Raw genomic sequence first — 20,495 nt, forward strand, 5'->3', positions numbered from 1 at the left:
AAGTTGTAGGTAACAAAAGGTTTTCCTGCAAGGAGATGTGCAAGTAAAGCAAGGTAGCAAAGCAAGCCAGATAACAAAGCCAGTGAAATAACATGCAACATCAAGAGCAAGATAGCAAGTTTTAATGGAACCTGCAACCTGCAAAATTAGCTAAAAACAAGTTAGACTGAAAAACAAGAAGCACCAAGCAGGCGCTGAAAATAGAGGTGAAAAGCTCAAACATGAGGAAGACTACAGAAGCCTTCATCAAAAGATCGCCAGAAGACTGATGACCACCACAGAAAGAACCAATGCATGCACAGAAGTGAAAAACTTATAAAACCATGACACAGCTTTATGCAAATATGAGTACGCTAATGATACGTTGTAATTATGAGGTTGCGCGGAAAGACTTTTAAAATGTAGCTGAAAGCTAGAGGATTGAGAGTTTTTGGCAGAAAGATCCCCCTCACTCCCAGCACTGAATGAACAAATAGCTGTTCTGTAGCCATCTGACTATCACAGAATTTTATTTTCTTGCCCAGTTTTGGGCATCAGGATAGAGAGGGGCACCAAAGCAGGTGAAGGGCCTGGAGCACATGTTCCATGAGGAGCAGCTGAGGGAGCTGGGATTGTTTAGCCCGGAGAAGGCTCAAGGGGTGAAAGGAGGTTGTAGCCAGGTAGGGAGGGCAGCTTCTTCTCCCAGGCAGCCAGTGGCAGGATGAGATGAAGAGTGATTCAGGGTAGACATTGGGAGGACTTTCTTCACAGAAAGGGTGATTAGGCATTGGAACAGACTGCCCAGAAGGTGGTGGAGCTGCTATCCCTGGCCATGATTAAGGAGACTGGATGTGGCATTCAGTGCCACTGTCTAGTCGACGGGGAGGTGCTCGGTCACAGCCGGGAGTCGATGATCTCATCCTAAATTGATTCTGTGACTACCATTTCGCAGCTGAAAAACAACCAACAATCCAGCAAAGGCTTTTAAAGAATTTAAAGACTTTTAGGCCTTCCAAGTAAAACAAAAAAAAAAAAAAAAAAAAAAAACCAAAAAAAAAAAAAAAAACAAAAAAAACCAAAAAAAAAACCACAAGCAAACACAGTGTGAAAGCCCAGCGGAGGCCCTGTTCTTCCACCACCCGCCAGTGCCCGGCTCCCAGCGGAAAAGGCGGGAGCACGGCGCCGCTCTCCCCTCTGGATAACGGGGCCCGGCCGCCGCCGCCGCCGCCCGCCCAGCGCATGCGCCCCGGCTGGCGCACGCGCCGCCGCCCCGGCCCGGCCCGCGCGGCTCCCGCAGGGGCACCCCCCGCGCGCGCGCGCCCGGCGGCAGCGGCCCTGCCTCCCGCGGGTGAGTAACGGCGCCGGCCCCGAGCCCCGGCCGGCCCCGGGCACTGGGGAAGGGCTCCTCGGGCCGGGAGAGGCCGGGAGAGGAGGGCACGGCGCCCGCCCCCCCCCGTCAGAGGGGCCGCGGCGGCCCCCGGGCGGCGCCTTCCCTCCTCCCTCGTGTGGAAGGCTCGCCGCGCCTCCCGCCCGCGGCTGGTGCTCCTCCGGTGGCGAGGGCTGGCTCTTGGTTCCGCAGAGTGGGAGAGAAGTGTGAGCGCTCGGAACTCGGTGCCTTGCTCAGGGGATGGGAGCAGCGCAGCGAGCTGGGGCTGTCCCAGCCCTTGCCTTCAACTCTTGTCAGGCAGCCTGGCTCTGAAGTGCCCCGGGGAGCTCCCGCTGAGCCCCGGCTAAAGGTCGCCTTCTTCTCGTGGCCTGCAGCCGCCCAAAGTTAGCTGTGTGCTCCCATGTCCTTCCGAAGCAGGAGAAGGCTGGCATGTTGAAGGCAAATACTGGAAATGCTGGAGGCTGTCTTACCACTTTTACAGCAAAGAATCCAGAAGGATTGTGTTTTGTTGCTACTGCTGAAGTTCAAATCACAATTTCTGTTTTCTGCTTGTCAGATTTAAAATACCTTTTTTTTAAATTGGGTAGACCAAAAAGAAATCTTATATTATTGGAAGTGTTTAAAAAGGTACCATTTTATCATGTAACACAGTTGTGAAGTGCATGCATGTTATACCTCATGTTTTCTTACATCTTTAATGATTTTCAAGCTATTTTTTAAAAAAGGCTTTAGAAAAAGACTTTTCATATACAGAGAGTATTTGAGAAGTTTCCTGGTTCATTTTAATACTAGAAATGCTCACAAGGTTACCACGCATATAGTCAGCTTCTGTTGCTTTTTACTCTTTGTGATCTCCAGATCAGAATGTGCTGTGTAAATATGGTGCTTTTAACACTTTTACCAGTCCTCGCCTGGTCAATCACTTGGAAACTGAATTAATGTTTTTAGGTGCACATCTGCACTGTAGCTCCAGAATCAGGGCTTTAAGGCCTAGATCTAGAGCGCATCTATCACTTCAGAGCTTTCAGTTTCTTTGAGCTGGGAAAACTTAGTAGAAACTAAGTTAGATAAGTTAGCTGAGAAACTTTGATCCCATCCATGCCTACCAGCCTCATTGGCTTCTGGATGACCTTACCCTCGGTCAATAAAATCAGATTTTCAGAGCTCTCCCCTGTATTGCATTTCCATTTGTTATGGTTAAGGAACGTCAGAGCAAATAAATTATAGTATTTGCTGATTCTTGCTAAACTAGATAAATCTGTTTTATCTTAAACTAATTTCTTTGCATAGTGTATTTTTCTTTTGGAATTTGTAAAACTGAAAAAGCAACCCACTGGGCAGGGCACTGAAACTTGAGTTGCCTAACCAAAATTATCTTGAGTAATCAAGCACTGTCATCCCTTTCAACCACTTTTTTTTTTAATTGCTTTTTCTTCTCTGACTAAAGAAACATTCTTTTTTGAGGAAGCATGCCAGGGGAAGAAAAGCTCATCATCTGTACATCTGTGTGCTTTTTTCTTCATATAGTGGAAAGGACTAACAGAAGGTTTCCCTGCACATAACTTAAGGGTATAATAAACTGTAGTGAGGGAGAAAAAAAAATCACATCAGGTAAGACATTCAATTAAGTGTGTGGAACAATGGGATAGACTTACATGTATTTTGTGCTTTTAATTCTGTATAGTTGCTTACAAACTAAAAAGTAAAACATCTGTGTCAGATGTTTTGGGTTTTTTTGAGAACTAGGTGTTAAGGAAGTACAGGTTTTAACTTTTTCCAGTGAAGCTTCATATTTTTCTCATGTTATAAAGGAAACTACTGTCTGTATTCATTAAAGGAGAAATTCTGACCTGTTACAAATGTTTTTTTTCTTCTTTTAAAATTTACTGAGCAGGCAAGAGAAAGAGCCCAAACTGCTTACATTTTTGTCTGGTACGCCTATATGTGTCAACAAACAGGAAATTTAAATCCAAAGAGTCAGGGTAACTGCATGTAGGATCTTAACCTTCATAAAGCTGAAGTTACTCAGCCTGACTTTTTCCTACCAAGAAAGTCAATTGCTGTTAGAACCAAGTGCGGCCAAAAGTCCAAGGCAAAATACTTGCTAAGTCTATAGGAGTGACGTGTACTTCAGTCACTCTAAAATTTCAATGTCCACGACAAATGCAAAAACACAGCTATGCTTTGTCTAATGACTGTTGAATCAGAAATGCATTTTTAAGGGTTTTCCACTTCCAAGGATAGGCATAACTTCATATAGCTGTTTCACAGGCATGTTTGCTCAGTCTCTTTCCCCAGTATTGCCATTCTGCTGTGGCACTAGCACTGATGAGGGTAGTTTATCTGTCACTGTCTCTGAAAAGTAGATCAGAACAAGATTAAATGACACATGAAGCACTGCCAACCTGTAGCCCTTTGATGCAGCTTGTACAGTATAAGTGTCTATGCCAAGTCTGAATTATGTTATCATCATTGAGGCTGATGTGTCCCCTTTACCATAGATATCACTTACTTGTTCTAGAAATTTTGCACTTTGATGCTGAGCCTCTCTATAAGCAAGCAGAAGTTCATAATATGATATGGTCGACCAAGGTCTGTCTCAGTGCTAGTCAAGTGCTAGTGGGCATGCTGCTCATTTTTTAGTATACTTCAATGGTGCACATTCCATATAAAGAAATACTTGTTGAAATAATAACGTTGAGCACCAAGATAATTCCTGACACTTCAGATGAATGACTTAATGGTAGTGAAGTCATGATCTAAACAGGAGGAATGGGGTAGCTGATGTGTCAACTAATAATAAATAGGAACAGCTTCTTTGATATGAAATAGGAAAACCCAAATGACAAACCTTGTGAACATTGCAAAACCTTGTGACGTTGCAATCATGATTTCTTTTTCACAGAAGAGATAAAATAATAATTGCAGGTGTAGTTTATCTCTGTCAGTCCTGTATGTTGTTTAATGAAGATCAGTGGCATTTAATTTAAATTAAATGGAATATATTAATACATTAGTCAGATGAATAATATTGTTTCCTTTAAAAAAAATCCTAACCCTTCAGAAAACTTCAGTTTATCTAATCTGAAAATTGAGTTAAATTACCAGTTAGAGGTAGCATAATATACTAGGAAAAAGACTGAAAAGGTAATGAAAAATAGCAGGAGCAGTTTGAGTGTATTTAAAATTAATTTCTTATTAAAGTAAGATATTCTGTACTCTAAACAATCTCTGACAGAATTCTAAAATCATGGGAATGGATTGTTAGCCATAGAAAAAGAACCCTGTAATTTGATGTAAAGCGATATAAAATCCTGTAAGCATGTATGCTGGAAAATCGTTTTCCCTGACAGTAGCCAAACATATGGTTTCAGAATCCAGTTGGGCAAAATGAACAACATCATTTTCATAGTCTTGCCTTATTCCATCTGTTCTTTGTTGGCTTTAGTGCTGAGATTCTCATTCAACTGATTCAACTGAGTTCACTCTCTAACAAGGTAAAAGTGCATTGGGATTTTGTTGTTTGTTTTTTAAATGTTAACTGGGTTTTGCTCTTAAAGTAAATGAGTGACCTTACTGTGAAAACCAAACAAATCCCAGAAGTTATAACAGACAGTAGGATGAATGGATTAATATTGGAAATGGAAGTGTTATAGTGCTAATCCAATTCAGGCTGTATTGTTAAAAAACATATTCTAAAATTGCTTATCTAAAATTATCATAACAGTAGTAAGCATCATATTGTGACAACTGAGCTCTATGTTAATGCACTATAACATTGGCAGGAAACTAAGGTCAAATAATTTACAAGTATTTTAAAACTACCTGTGTATATCTCAGTAAATTAAAATAAGATTTTAAAATTTGGAGGTCAGTGACAGAAATACATATCACAACTATACTATGTATAATGACCCTTGGATCAGAAATTTATTCTTAGATTTTCCAGTTTAGTGTTGTCAGTTTTATGCATAATCTTTTTCCCCATAATTCTGTGGTAACCTAAATTTTGTTAATCCTTTTCTCTGGTTCTCTTGTGATAATGTCGTACAGGAATTTAAGTTATAAATAAAATAATCAGGCCTTCCATTATGCTGATTTTCTTCCCCCTAGTTTCATGGTTCAAATCTTGCTGAGTACCATTGGTCTTGTTTTGAATTGAGCCCTGGAACACTACATGAGGTGTCAGGCAGCTGTGACATTGTACTAACTGGCTGCCAGCAGCTAACCTGAGGCTTTCTGCTTGAGCTTCATCCTTAATGCTATACTGTTTTCTGCTTCGTGATTCAGAAAAAAAATTAAAATTTTAGATCTGTAAAGTTGTAAAGCATCGTGGTTTCAAATTTAGTTTTTGTTATTTAGTGGTTTTAGGGTTTTTTTTGTTATTTAGTTTTGAGTATTTTGTTAATATACTGGTTGACAGAACACAAAGTGCTTGATTTCAAGCCACTAAATAGGTTAGTAAATGAAACCTGCATTCTGAGTAAAAGCTGACAGAACTATATATAGTTCTGTCATACCCCATTTTGTTTTTTACTCTTGTTCTGCTATGTTATTCTCCTTTCACGGGTTCTGCTTTTTTCTTCTGTTTTCTTTATTAATTCTACCTGAATAGCACTTGCAAAACATAAAAGTTCTGAAATAATGTAATGTTTCCAATTAATGGGATTTATCTGGGTGAGGATAAAACTTAAGTTCAAAAGTAAAATACTTTATAAAATACATGAGTCCTTGGTGTTAGAACCTGAGAATGTGACACATGTTCTCAAAGAAAGAAATGGGATTTTGTTTGTGTACCCCACCCTCCACAAAGTCTGTTAGTTCTGTGGTCAGTGAATGCATCACATTTGTCTCTTGTTATTTTTATTATGTAGAGATTTTATGAAGCATTTCATACTGCTGAATATTAGGTAATAAGAAATCTGACTTGAAAATGTTTGTCTTTTTATCAGTTCCGGCCAAAGTCCTTCTGTTGGGATTCTGAACTATGACATCATGGCAAGATTTCGCAGAAGAACATGCATCATTTTGTTGCTTTTTATTTTGTTTATTTGCTCCATAATGATGGCTTTGAAGACTCTGAGACCTGACAGAGCTGGCTTTGGGGATCCATTTGGACTTGGTTTGTTGCCAGAGCTTCAGCAACGGACAGTGCTCTTAGACAGTAAGCAGAACTTGCTAAATAGGGCTCAAGGAGATACTGTAACACGTGTCAGTAATTTGCATAGTATTGCTGTCAATACTATGAAAGCATCTATGTCTTCAGTAAAAAAGCTGGAAGAGGAGCTTTCTTCTCCTAATTATAACTTTCACATATTCTACTATACTTGGTATGGGAATCCACAGTTTGATGGTAAATATATTCACTGGAATCATCCACTTTTGCCACATTGGGATCCCAAAATTGCTAACAATTATCCAAAGGGAAGGCATAATCCTCCTGAGGACATTGGGGCCAACTTTTACCCAGAACTTGGATCTTACAGTTCCAAAGACCCTACTGTCATAGAAGCCCACATGAAGCAAATGCGTACAGCTTCAACTGGTAATGAATGTTAACGTTTCAGCATGTTGTTCATTTATCCAGCCTTACATCTGTGCATGAGGGCAACTGAGCTATCCTTCTGTTTTTCTGTGTAATTCAGGAAATGTCTGAAACTAGGAAATGTCTTTATATCTCTTGAGTTTTAACCCCTACATCTTCAGGGCTGTGTCTGATGGGTGTAACAGCACAGAAATGTAAGAATGGTATTTGTAATACTTCAGGTACATGTTTTTCATGACTTACTGCTAAACACGGATAACATAAATGAAAAAACAGAAACCTGGACTGGAATATATTGTCTGTGTATTTTATTTTTGGAGATAATTGCTTCAGTTTAAAGAACAGGTTTCAGTAAATCACATAAATATGGTTAAGGGGCACCTTGTTCAAATATGAGTAGGTTTTTTTTCTCTGAATGCTGTGTGTGTGCAATAACAGTTATGTATTAATTCATTACTGTCCAAAAGTATCTTCTTTCAGTACAAATTGATGTTCCCTTTTTCTAAATAAGGTGAACTGTATACATAAGAATATTCAATTTTTTTTTAATGTCGTTCCTTGTTGTTGGGCTTTATGGTCCTTTTTATGTTAATCTTCTTTGAAATAAGCAGTCATATAGGCTAATACTAAACTCTGAGCAGCTTCTGTAAAAGTAGTTGGAACAACATGACCAAAACTCCTAACATTATTGATTGATACTGCTAATGACCTTGTATTGAATCTCCTTCATTCACCTAATCATTAAGGTTTAATTGTTATATTTTGATTAGTGTTGTTTAGTTGTGTAGTGTTTACTTCTTGGTTGTTGTCATCTTGTGGGTTTTAACCTAACCTTTATTTTATACAAGTGTTAATACAAACATAGGGAATTTCTCACCCTCTTCAGTAATATAACTCCATCAACAGGAGTAACAGGACTGTTGCAGAGAAATCTCAGATACAAGTTGCCAGTAAGTGCTGTTTTAGTCTTATCTAGAACAAAATAATTTATGATAGTGGGATGAAGGCAAGGGGGCACTTGCACTTTAGAAGAATATGTGATGTTTCTCATCCTCATAATACAGATGTCTAAAAAAGTTGAACTGCTGGTGAAAAAGGTGCCAATTACTAGGAAAAAGGCTTTGGATAATAATTTTTTTAGTATCTTCAGTTAGTTTTCATTTTAAAACTCAGCAATGTAAATGAGTTGTTCAGACTTCTGTGACACTCTTTGTAACATAACTGATATTTATAAAGAGTCACTTTTTTCCTGCTGTTATTCTGACTTAAGGATTTAAGTACAGTTGAATTTGGCCTCTTCCATCTAGATTTGACTAACATAAACCATCAAATTATTTTTTTTAAGAATTATACTTTGTTAATTTTCTGCTTACTGTGAGGCTGACTGTTCACAGTTTCTCCTTTTTCTCTCTTACCCAGTGTCTCATCCATGACTGTATTTTACAGTCACATAATCATTTTTCCTAGCCAGTTTTGAAGCTTTATCAAGGATCTTATGAAAAAAGAGAAATGTAAGTGGTTCTTTCAGCAAATATTGTCTAATGATTGAAGGCGTATAAGAGATTGGGGCAACAGAAGTCTCATGCAGTGCTTCCCTGTATTCTTCTTATATTTTACAATTCTTATGTAATAATTTTATAATATTTTACAGATTAATACAGTAAACTTTATTAATGAGATTGCTTAGGGAAATTTATTTTTTTGCACCAGCCTGTTTGTGATAGTCGAGATTTTTTTAGTGACTATTCTGGTTTTAAACATTTATGACATTGTTTTTGGTATCAAGTCCATCCTTTTTTTGACTTTTTAAGTGGTACATAACTTTATTTTTTAAGCACAGGAAAGAAAATGTGTAGTAGTCTTTCTCAGAAAAAGGCCAATGCAAATGTGAATTTAGGTTCCTCGATCAAAAATTCTGTCTCCTGAACTTTTGCATATTACCTAAAGGTATAAAAGAGGGTCTTGTCAGATGTATTCCAAATATCCAGATTTGTTGCTGTTCTGCTTGTCCTTTACACCTTACTCGTTTGCATTTAGTCCTTTTGTGTGAAATAAAAGATAATATGAGAAAATGCAGTAAAATATTGCATTTTGCTTTCCTTGGGCAAACTGTCTCTTGTGATTACCTGTTATTTGTGATTTTCTTTTTGATGAAATGCAGAGATAATATGCCTAAGGGTGGTTAAGCTCCCTTCTGTGTGTGATGAGCACAAATTTCTGGTTTGGATGTTGTGTGATTGTATATTCACTGCAATTTCTGGTTTCTTTTTCCTAATTTTGGAATAGTTTGTTGGAAATTGATGGTCAGAAATGTTATAGTGTTTGTAAAGTAGGTGGAATTTAGAATATATACTTCCCTAGCTCAGTGAATTTATTCATTTACTTAAATCATTACCTAGTTAAAAAGAACCACATTGACTTATTCTTCTGTATGTTCTAAATAGTATTGCTAGGGAAATATTACTACATCAGTATTTCATCTATTTCTTTCAGACTTAGCTTCTTTTTGTTTCCAGTTGTGCATCTAAAAGATCCAATCTGTTTATTTGACAGCATTTTATTTTAGAAGGAAAAGGTTTTGCTTTTCTGAAGAGTGTGTTCTTTTGCTTTCTTGGAGAGCATCAGAAAAATTTACAGTGTGAAGACATGTTATTTGTTGTCTTTTTTCTCCACAGCATTGGTAACATCCTTAAATTATTGAGAGTTACTCAAGCATTTTTGAAGATAATAAATTTAAAAACTAATTTCACATGCTTGGAAGGATGGATTACACCATAGTAACTGTACCAGCAAGAAAGAAGGTTGTGGGATTGAAGTCACTGCTTCTAGTAATAAATGGTTGTTTTGTATTTGAGCCAGAGGTACAATGAAGAAATAAGATGGGGAATAAAGTTCCATAAGATAAGAATCTCCTTCGTCATATGCACAGCTCTCATCTCTTGACTGTTCTATAACCCATGTATCCTGATATTCTCCGCCCGTATCATGGCACAGCTATAGTGCCTTAGAGGGGAGCACTCTTTTCCTCTTGTCCAACCTAAAGGTTGGAATGCTGTGCTGAAAAGTGGGAGGGAACAGCTCTTAAGTGTTAGGCTTAGGACACTGAGTACAGATTTGTTCCCTTGACAAATGATCTAACCACTGTTTGTTTTGCAGTCCTATAAAGAGAGGAGTTAAAATCCACTCTGAGAATACTGAGATTTTGTAACTGATTAAAAAGTAATTTGAGATTTTGATTTATTTTATGTGGGTTTCACATCAATAATTGTAACTCATGACAATGTTACAGTATACCTGTAACATGTTAAACAATATGATTTAAAACTCAAGTTTTGTATTTTCAGGTGTAATAGTGCTTTCATGGTACCCACCAGGTATGGCTGATGAAAATGGAGAGCCAACTGATGATTTGGTGCCAGTTGTTTTGGACTATGCACACAAATATAACCTAAAGGTAAAGTATTTCTAGATACACATGATAGGACAATTGGGAAGGTAAACTTTGCTATTATACTGCACTTCTTTTTGGTTATGCAAGCCTTTGAATTGCACTGAACTTTGGTAGGACCTGAGTAATATTCCCTTATAAGCAGAATAAATATTGTAATCTGCTTTAGCTTGCAGAATCTAAGGCATAGTGCTGTGGATTTTTATTCTTTTCTAATTTCTTTTCAGAAAACAGGTTTTAAAATAAGACATTATGTTGTTTTCCAGTGAGTCTTGGAAGTTGAGGGAAGTATTGCATATTCCAAAATACTGTGCAATACAGTGAGCTTTAAACTAAGAACCTTTGAGAAAGGAGAAGGACTTATCTTCATTTTGCATTGTTTCATAACTTTCTAGCACCTGATCATAGAGGTCAGGAGTGAGCATCTATGAGGAATAAAGACAGACTTGGAATATCTAGTTTGAATAAATGTCTTTATTCCAGAAGGTACCAGAAACACTTGCCTTGGACTGTAAGGTCAGAGAGATGCTGCTCAGGCTTTAGGGTTACTTCAGGGCATGACAGGATAGAAGGGCTAAGTTACTGACTTCTTAAAATAGGTGAAATATCAAGTCAGTTAAAGATTACATTAATTGATCAGTAGAATCTTAAATTGTGGTTTGGTTTTGTTTATTTTTAGAATAAAACTTGTATTTCCCTTTTGTCATAATGAAAATATGTATTTCATTTTAATCTCTCCCAAGTAATAAATTTGAGTTTTTAAGTAGCTGCATATGTTTCATCACTGGAGTGTGCTGTCTGTACTGTGTACTGAAAACACAGCCTGTTCATCTGCTCTGGTTTTAGTTGGTAACACAAGTTGCAGATTCTTAGTGAAATTTCCTGTCACAGGGGGTAACTGTAGATTCCTTAGCAAGCAGGAGGAAAATAGGATGATTAAAACACATACAGATGCCATTTTAAAACTGTTAAAAATACTGTGTGATTTGCATTATATGGTATAGGTTACACCCTATCTAATAATAAATATTTTTTAAGACCGAAAAAGGTGTTATCCTTCCCCAATATCTTCTGACCATCTAATAGAGTTTGCTCTCACCTAAAAAACTTGTTAGCATTCAAGTCTCAAAGGAGTCAAGGCCAAATGAAACAAGCTACTAAGGAAAGTACAGTAGTGTGTAATAGTGTGCTAATGATGGCAGTATGAATGAAGCTGCTGTTACCACTTGGAAGAATTACTGAAATATGGATATTCAGTATAGATATTGCAGGAAGTGCTACCTTCACTGTAATGTTTTTAAGCATTCTTGCTCTAGGAAGTTCTTACAATAAGTTAGGGGTCTCAGTAGACGAAAGCCAATATACAAAATACATTTCTGTTATGTCTGCTAAATAGAAGTCTGGGACAAGATATGCCCTTTTGATTTGCCTGGTTTTCATAGTTGGAAATGAAAGATGAAAGGAAAATGCTTTTCAGCCTCTACTGTCACTCAGTGATTTAGTCTAACGCTATTTTTCTATAGTTTCTACTTAATAGAGAGGGAGATTGGCTCTGCAATGGAAATTTTTTACTGTTGCGGAGTTGTCAAAGACTTTATTAAATACATTCTGCTCTAAAATTGCTTCTGAAAAAGTTGTTGCTTTGATTAATGTAATGTATTCTTCCATGATTGTCTATTTGAAAACAAATTCATTTTTACATTGGAATTCACACATACTGGTTAATGAATTCCATAAGCTCCAAGGCTGACATTCAGAGCAATAGCAGTACATTATATTAGATTTAGTTCCAAGAGCTTGTTGCTGTTGATAAATCTATAAAATTTTAAATTAAAGTTTTCATTTTGCATATCTTAAAATGTATTTTCACTGAAAACTATCCTTGGAGCATTATCTTTAGCAGATTTTTGATACATTTGTTAGAAATATTAAAATGTTTTGTTATTTTATCAGTTCTTTGACTTTCAAATAGATAATATTTTATTTTAAGTTTTAAGTTTTGTAGCTTTTAAATTTTTCAGAAGCATGATTACCACTTGCTGTAGTCTAGGGTAAATAAAAGCAGTGTTCTGTTTTAATGGAAAAAACCTAAGTATTTCATACCAAACTTCTGGACTTGGAAGTTTCTAATGTCAGTAGTGCAGGAGTTGTACTAGGGTTGGATTATTCTTAGTATAGACTGATGAAATGTTTGGTCTGTAAGGAATTATATTTTTGACTAGTACTTGCTTCATCTAATAGCCAGTGCCCAGGTACTCAGTAGTGCTTTATGTTTGTGTTGCTGTTACCTTTTCATCTTTCAGGTCACTTTTCATATCGAACCTTACAAAGACAGAGATGATCGCAGCATGTACCACAATGTCAAGTACATCATTGACAAGTGAGTTTTTTCAGAATGAGGTCCTTGGGGTTTCTTACCTGCTGGCTTAGGGGACTTTGGTATATGAACTAAAGTTTGTAAAAATATATAAGAATGTCTGCTGAGACTGAAAAGAACTTTGTTTATATTTCAGTGCTGCAAAAATCAGGGGTTTTTTTAAATACTGAAGTGTGAATTTTACATAGATTCTCAAATTTAAATTGCTTTCAACATTCTTTAATATCATAAGTCATACTTCAGATGCTTCAGATTAGCAACATGATCTTTAAATTAAATAAAATGTACATTTTGATAATGACAAACTAGCAGATAAAACTTTGTGTTGACTTCTAATGATTTTAATTCATCTTCACAAATTCTGTACAGCTACTTGTTTTGCTTATCAGTGCTGCTTAGACTGTCTTTATTTCATACGGAATTAAAGAATTGCCCTTCAGAGGAAACTGATAGTTTGACACAGTTTGACACTAAGTTACTGTCACAGTTTAACCCCAGACAGCAACTAGGTACCACCAGCTGCCCCTTACTTCCCCTCTCATCCCCCAGCAGCGGGGAAGTGAAACACAGGGAAAATATAAAACTTTGTGGGTTGAAATAAGAGCAATTTTATGATTGAAACAAAATAGTATGCAAGTAGTATTATTAAGAATGATAATGGAAAGAAGAAGGAGAGAGAGTAACAGAACCCAAGATGAATTGCTCATCACCTACAGAGCGGTACCTGGCCTAGCCCTGGGCAACGTTCAGTCCCCTTCCAGGTAGCTCCCTCAGTTTATATATGGGCATGACATTCTGAAGTGTGGCCAGCTCAGGTCAGCTGTCCTGGCCTTCCTTCCTCCCAACTTTTTGTGCAGCTCCTCACTGGCAGAGCAGGAGACACTGAGAAGTCCTTGACTTAGGGTAAGCACTGCTTAGCAGCAGAAAAGACATCAGTGTGTTATCAATTTCATTCTCATGCTCAGTCTAAAAAAAACACACAGCACTGGACCAGCTGCTAAGAAGATTAACTCTGTCCCTGCCAAACTGAGGACAGTTACTAATCTGTAGTAGTTTAAAGGTTTTTTGAAGAGTCATTGTTTGATACTTCAGCAAACACTGGATTGAAGGTGGTTATGATGTGCTGTGTTTCAAAGTCCATGTCCTGTCTTTTTAAATTAATTTTTTGGAAAAGTCTTCAGCTCAGATTGTACAACAGTATTTTCCAAATGGCAAGTCTTGTCTTAATGATACTTGTTTGCTTTATAGATACGGAAGCCATCCAGCCTTTTACAGACATAAGACCAGCACAGGCAGACTTCTTCCTATGTTTTATGTTTATGACTCTTATGTAACAATTCCTGAAATATGGGCAAATCTCTTAACTGTGTCTGGATCCCAGAGTATTCGAAATACTCCCTATGATGCATTATTCATTGCACTTCTTGTAGAAGAAAGACATAAGCATGACATTCACAGAAGTGGTTTTGATGGAATGTACACGTATTTTGCCACCAATGGCTTCTCCTACGGCTCATCTCATCATAATTGGGCAAGTTTAAAAGCCTTTTGTGATAGTAACAACTTAATGTTTATTCCAAGTGTGGGGCCAGGCTATATTGATACCAGCATCCGACCTTGGAACAACCACAACACCCGGAACCGCGTCAATGGGAAGTACTATGAGACCGCCTTCAGCGCAGCCCTTCTGGTGCGACCAGAAATTATCTCCATTACATCTTTTAATGAATGGCACGAGGGAACTCAGATTGAAAAAGCTGTCCCTAAACGGACTGGACAGGTGGTTTACCTTGATTATAAACCCCATAAACCAAATGTTTACCTTGAGCTTACTCAGAAGTGGTCTGAGAAGTACAGAAAAGAACAAGAACAGTGGCTTATGTGAGTTGTCCCAGCTGCAGTTGTTTCCTGATGCATTGACTGTATTGAGAAAGAAATTGAGAGCTGAAGAATCTGTTATTAAATGTCTTTATTGTATCTTTTGAATGTATATGCACTACTACTGAATTTTAATTTTGAAAAGTTAAAAGATTCTGAGAATATTGGCAATTCTGTCTTACTGGATATTTTAGTTCAAAAATATTCAGAGAAAGCTGTTTGTTGTTCATTTGTGGGGTTTTCTTTTTTAACTTTGTAACTTGCATGCTGAGTTTTCAGAACATCTGCATGGGATAACGCTACATGACCAAAGTATAACAGAAAACTGGCACAGTTTCTTCCTTCCTTTATTCCTGTAGTTGTGTTTCTAATCAAACTGATGCTGTAATCTAAATCCTTATAGCTTCTTGCAGGATGCATGTCTGTAGTGTGTGGTATAATCTACATTTACACTTTTTGATGCTTTGCATATGGAGTTCTTGACATATGACTAGCTTGTGGCAAAAGCACTGAAGAGTTATGCGTGATGTAACACCACTGTGTTGTGTTTGGAAAAAAAAGTATTGGAAAGAAAGTTCCAAAGAACTGTGAAAGATTTCTAGTTTACTTACATTTTTTCTGTTTGGTACATGACATAGACTTTTTCAGATTAATGGATACTGACTGGGAACCTTTTTTTTTTCTCTCTTACTTTGAATTAAAAAAAAAAGCTTCAATTACAGTGGAAAATATTTTTGAGGGGGAAAAAAACCCTAAACGTACAAAAAAATAATTAGAATTTCCATTGTTGCTTATTTTCTACTAATTGACTGCATACAATGTCTAGTTTCTAAACCAAATATCTTACTCATCCTACAATAACTCAATTGTTGGAAATACTTTTTTTGTTTCTGATTTAGGAGCAACCTAGTTTGGTAGCAATGAGAGCAGCTACCCATTTGTTTAATTTCTCTTTTTCATCTAGTCAGTTTAGTTCTTCCAGGATTCAAAATTGTAAATACTAAAATCTTGCTGTTATTCAGATAATGACCCTACCAATGCCACCTGTAAGACTGTGGTGTGGCTGGAAATGAGTATTTTCATTCCTAGGAATCTCATCTTAACTGGCATTTTTTATGACGTTTGAAAGGTTCAGTCACACACAGACATACCTCCTAGGAATACATTTTTTTGGGATTTTCATAGGATTTCATAACAAAGCTGTAAACTTTGGAATTGTAGAAATTGCAGTGTTTTGTTCATTTGCAGCAAATGTTTAATCCTAGCAAAGTGGATTCTTTCTTAGTTATTTTATTTTTTTAATCGGCATATGAGGTTCTGATCCTGTGTTTTAGTTCATATGCTCAGACTGTTGTGACCACTAGTAACAGCTAGAATTCCATTGATGTCAACAGAACTCATGAAAATTACTCAGACCTCACTGTAATCTGTCTTTTAAGTGGTAAGGTGAATGTGAGGACTTCTGTTAAAGCAGAAACCAAACTATATTTTTTTCCAGAAAACTTTTTCATTCCAAATAAATGTAAACCTGTTACCACTATAAATTTCTAGTCTTCTGGTATGAAAAAGGTTTGTTTATATATCTCTTATTTTTTTTGTCGTTCCTTTGTGCTTGTTCAAGTGATGAGGTGTCATCTAATGCCCTCAGCTGCTTGAAAAAATATAGAAATTGGATGGCAGATATATAACCTGGCATGTTGAAATGTGCCTCTAGAGTTACTGGAGACTTATTAATCTCTCTTCATATTTTTTTTTCATTTTCCTATTGCATTTCTGCACAGTCTGAAATGCCTCTGAAAGAAGTGTTTACTAATGCTTATTTTGTTTTGCTCTACTCAGGTGGGTAAATGGACATAGGTATGACCACAGTCAAAAAATAGTGTCTGAGACGTAAAAAGCACTTGTTAGACTTTTACCACTTCCAAGTTAACTACTTCCTTTTTTATTTTACTTATTTTTGATATTAATTATTTTACTATAAATCCCTTAAATAGCTATGCATAGCTAATTTTTATAATTTGTGGTATATTTACGCTTTTGCAGCCCAGAGTCCTTACATTTATTTTAAATGTGATGGAACAATTAAGTGTTTGTATATGTTATTAAAAAATCTTCTGAAATCAAACCTTTGAAAGGACAAGTATCTTTGTTTTCCCTTTGGTTAAACTTTTGTCATCCACTGGTCTTTTCTCACTGTAGTTTTCTGAGCACTTTACTGGTCTTGACAACTTTGCACTCACCTTTCAGCCCTTACTTTCTCCTAGTGGCAGTTTATTTTCTCTGTGACTGAAAGTCACTCCTTTGTTGCTGTGTATAGAAATATTTGAAATCTGTTGTATAGTATTGTACCACTGAGGTGATCTATCTTGTTTAAAATGCAGTTTATGGTAACAGTGTAATGGATCTCCATTACTCTGAAAGAATTCTGGAATTGTTGTAAAGGTATCATTTAACCATTGCCATGAAGTGGTTTGGGCCATGGCACACTGATGTCTAATGGGACCTTCAGAAGAATTTACAGAATTTCTCTAGAAAAGAATGAAAATTAAGTGCCTAGAAATTCATCACCCCTGAACATTTACTGTATTTTTATGTGCTTGATGTGATTTAAAACATAAATATGCAACCTCACATAATATTTCAGAGTTGAGAATTTAATTTGATGATCCTAAGAAAAGCTGATGGAACAGCAGCTACTAGAGCTACCCCACCTGCCTGACTAATACTTTCTCTGTACTTGAAGCAAATCTATGTGCTGCTTCTTGTCATAGGGAGTGGAGAGTTTTGCTTATGGACTGTTGCTGCAGTCATGATACTTGAAATTTAAGTAAAAATAGATATGTGGGAAAGGATTTGTACAAATGCAAAGGAATAAGATGGTTACAAGGGCACAGTTAAAAGGGGCAAGGGAGAAGAAAAGTGAATGTATTTAAGAACATGGTTACTCCAAGCTTTAAGATTACAGTAGGGAAAAAAGGGGACTCCAGTGTGGAACCAAAATTGAAAGGCAGGGAAGAACATTTGTAATGATTTGGAGATTTGAAATAGATTTAAGGAATATCTAGATCCCATTTAACTTTGGTGTCCCACGAGTTTTACATCTTGGCCAACTGGAATAAAATACTGTAATGATTGTTTTTAATATTTTTACACTGGTTAAATGCATTTGATTCATTATTTCATAGTACTTAAAGTGATATGGGAAGTTTTAAAAGAGATTGTGCCATGTTAAGCCTCTGCAAATATAGAAATACCTGAAGTAATCAATCACATACTTCTGACTGAGTATTGCCAGGGGGTAAATGGTTTCTAGTCAAGGAGCAAGTCCTTGTGGTAAAAGGAGAACATATTTTTAAAAGAAAATCTATAGGTTCATTTCTGCTTCTGTGAATTATGATCAAGTAAATTGTTCTAGTTCTGTGAGCTGTCTCAGAACTGAAGTTTAGTGCATCAACTCTGAAATAATGTGTATTAAATCTTGTGTAGTAGTGCATGTCTGTCAGATCTATAATCTTGTACTGAACTTTGTGGGCAAACATGTGCTGATGCTGTTATGATTTTTGTGGCAAGCTGTAGATTATTGTGAATATAGTTTTGCACTGATGTTCATCGTATTTGTCTAGTGCATTTCTTTTGAGGTGCCAATGATTTATCTCTTAAGAAGTTGTTGAAGCAGAAGGTTCTTCAGTGAAAACATTTTTGTTATGAAATTTGATATGTATATTCTCTGCATAGTTTGAATTAAGACATTTCACACTTGGTTCTTAGATTCAGTTGAAAATATCTCTCAGGAGTGTTTTCAGCTCTCTGGGCGCATGGATGAGGACTTACTGTGATTTAGGGCTCTTTTTTTTCTGAATCTCATGAACATAAAAAGAAGAAATAAAGAATTTATATACAAATTATTTGCCACTGAATATAAGATGAAAATCTCTCTCCCAGTCCTTCAAGTACTTGTCTTCATCTTTCTGTGTCATTAAGATTTTGTGTCAATGTTTTGTTTCTTTTTATCTTTTACTTTTGACTAGCATGTTAAATGTTCTATAAATTTCTAAAGTGACTGTATTTCTAAGATTTCATAGTTGGAATATTCCGTAAGGAGAATCTACAAGATTAGTAGCATGGCAGAAAAGCCTGATATGAATTTCATATTGTATAGGTGAACTTGTTGTGAATGGATAGTGTGTCTTCATATGAATTGCACACAAATAAAAAATACCTTTCTTTTAATACCCTACATGGCTGTGACAGATATGAATTTGCTTACATAAAATTAAAAAATGTTTATGTGTCTGTTTCTATATGTGCATATACCTGAAGTCATGATTTTTAAAATATAATGTCACTGTAATAAAATTACAAACTGGATTCTGCTACTTCTAAGTAAGCAATGGTTTTAATTCCCTGTGATATTTACAAAAGACCTTTTTGTTTATGAATGTTTTCATGAAATATAAATATATGCCCAAAATTGTGACTTTTAAAGGAATGTGTGATAGTGAAGTCTTTTCATAATGCAAGTTTTGAAAGTTAATGTTTATTTTTCTATTGCTATGTATGTGTGCTAGCTCTCCATAGAACCAACACAGTGGTAGGTGATTTCAGTGAACATTGTGTGTCTGACAACTGGATCCTGTCTTCAGAGTTGGTTTTGTAACTTGAAGTCATTGCTATAGAAACACAGCAGGATCTCTCAAGACTAATTTTTCAAACTGCAATGTGATTCAACAAACAAAGAACCAGCCATAATTTCAGTTAATTTTTAGAATACTAGTGAAAATTAGAATTTTGGTTTGTTGCGATTTTAATGGAAGTTTCTTGGAAAATTCTAATATACTATGGTAGAAAATACTTTTATCATATAGCTGAGATTGCTTGTTCATTAAGATCAGGTAGCCAGTTAAAGTTTGAGAAGTATGATTTTAAATATGGTATCTGTTTTTCAATAATACAGTATTACATAATACCACTGCCACTATTCAAAATACTTTAATAACAGTGAATACTTCTTTTTAAAGGGTATTCTTCTTTAGTTCTAAAAGAAGAAGTTTAGTTCTCCTTTAGTTCTAAAGAAGAACTACAGGGGGCTTCTAAAGAAGGCATTAATCTCAGGAAGCAATGTTAATCAATGAGAAATAATACTAGGATTTTTCAAGGGAGAAAGAAGTAGCCAGCCATTGGCTTTGTGAACAGCTCTGCAATCCTTATTTTGTCTCATATATATGATTCTTGATGAGTACTCCGATTTTATTCCAGGTGACTGAAGAACCTATTCAAAAAACAAAATACCCTCTGAAAACATAAATGATAAATTGTATTAGTTGTACTCTTAGCATACTAAAAGTACATATGCTTTGCTGTTTAGGTCCAGCCTTTGGCTGACCAACTTCCTGATCTACTAATTCACTTGGAATTTTTTGCACATATTTGTACAGGTGTTTTTTAAATTAAAACATTGTAGAACAATTACAAAGGAAAAATTTTAAAACTCCATTGCAGTAACATGACATTGAAAAAGATAAGCTGTATGGAAGGGAGGAATGTAGACCCCACATATTGCAGAAAACTCCAGGCTACCTCTGTGTAGCTTCTTCAGCCTGGTGCTACAGATAATCAGTTTGATTGCAGCAAGTTTTGGAGTTTAGCAGAGAGACTCTGTGGCATCAGAGGCCTTTGAATATAGATTATAGATGTAAAGAAGGAGAGAACCAGAATGTTGATGATAGGGCTTCCAGAGGATCCAGCACAGAAGACTGTAATTAGATAGATATGAAATTTGTTTATAACCCCACAAGTTTCAGTCTAGCAGTGGGAAGCTTTGTACAAGTTAATGACTCCTTTTTGCTATATACCCATTAATTTTTATATATTGAATTTCACC

The 20,495-nt window shown here is 36.3% G+C and overlaps 1 protein-coding gene across 1 annotated transcript; it reads left to right on the forward strand.

The window, feature by feature from the left end:
* Positions 1–1,265: 1,265 nt before the first annotated feature.
* Positions 1,266–18,990, forward strand: MANEA (mannosidase endo-alpha). Its single transcript, XM_066547499.1, has 5 exons — positions 1,266–1,327; positions 6,319–6,911; positions 10,256–10,365; positions 12,663–12,739; positions 13,985–18,990. The coding sequence occupies exons 2-5, from the start codon at positions 6,362–6,364 to the stop codon at positions 14,619–14,621; spliced, it is 1,374 nt and encodes a 457-aa protein (XP_066403596.1). The 5' UTR covers positions 1,266–1,327; positions 6,319–6,361; the 3' UTR covers positions 14,622–18,990.
* The last annotated feature ends 1,505 nt before the right edge of the window (positions 18,991–20,495 follow it).

The sequence above is a fragment of the Molothrus aeneus genome, chromosome 3 (assembly GCF_037042795.1).
Source record: "Molothrus aeneus isolate 106 chromosome 3, BPBGC_Maene_1.0, whole genome shotgun sequence".
NCBI classification, from domain to species: Eukaryota; Metazoa; Chordata; class Aves; order Passeriformes; family Icteridae; genus Molothrus; species Molothrus aeneus.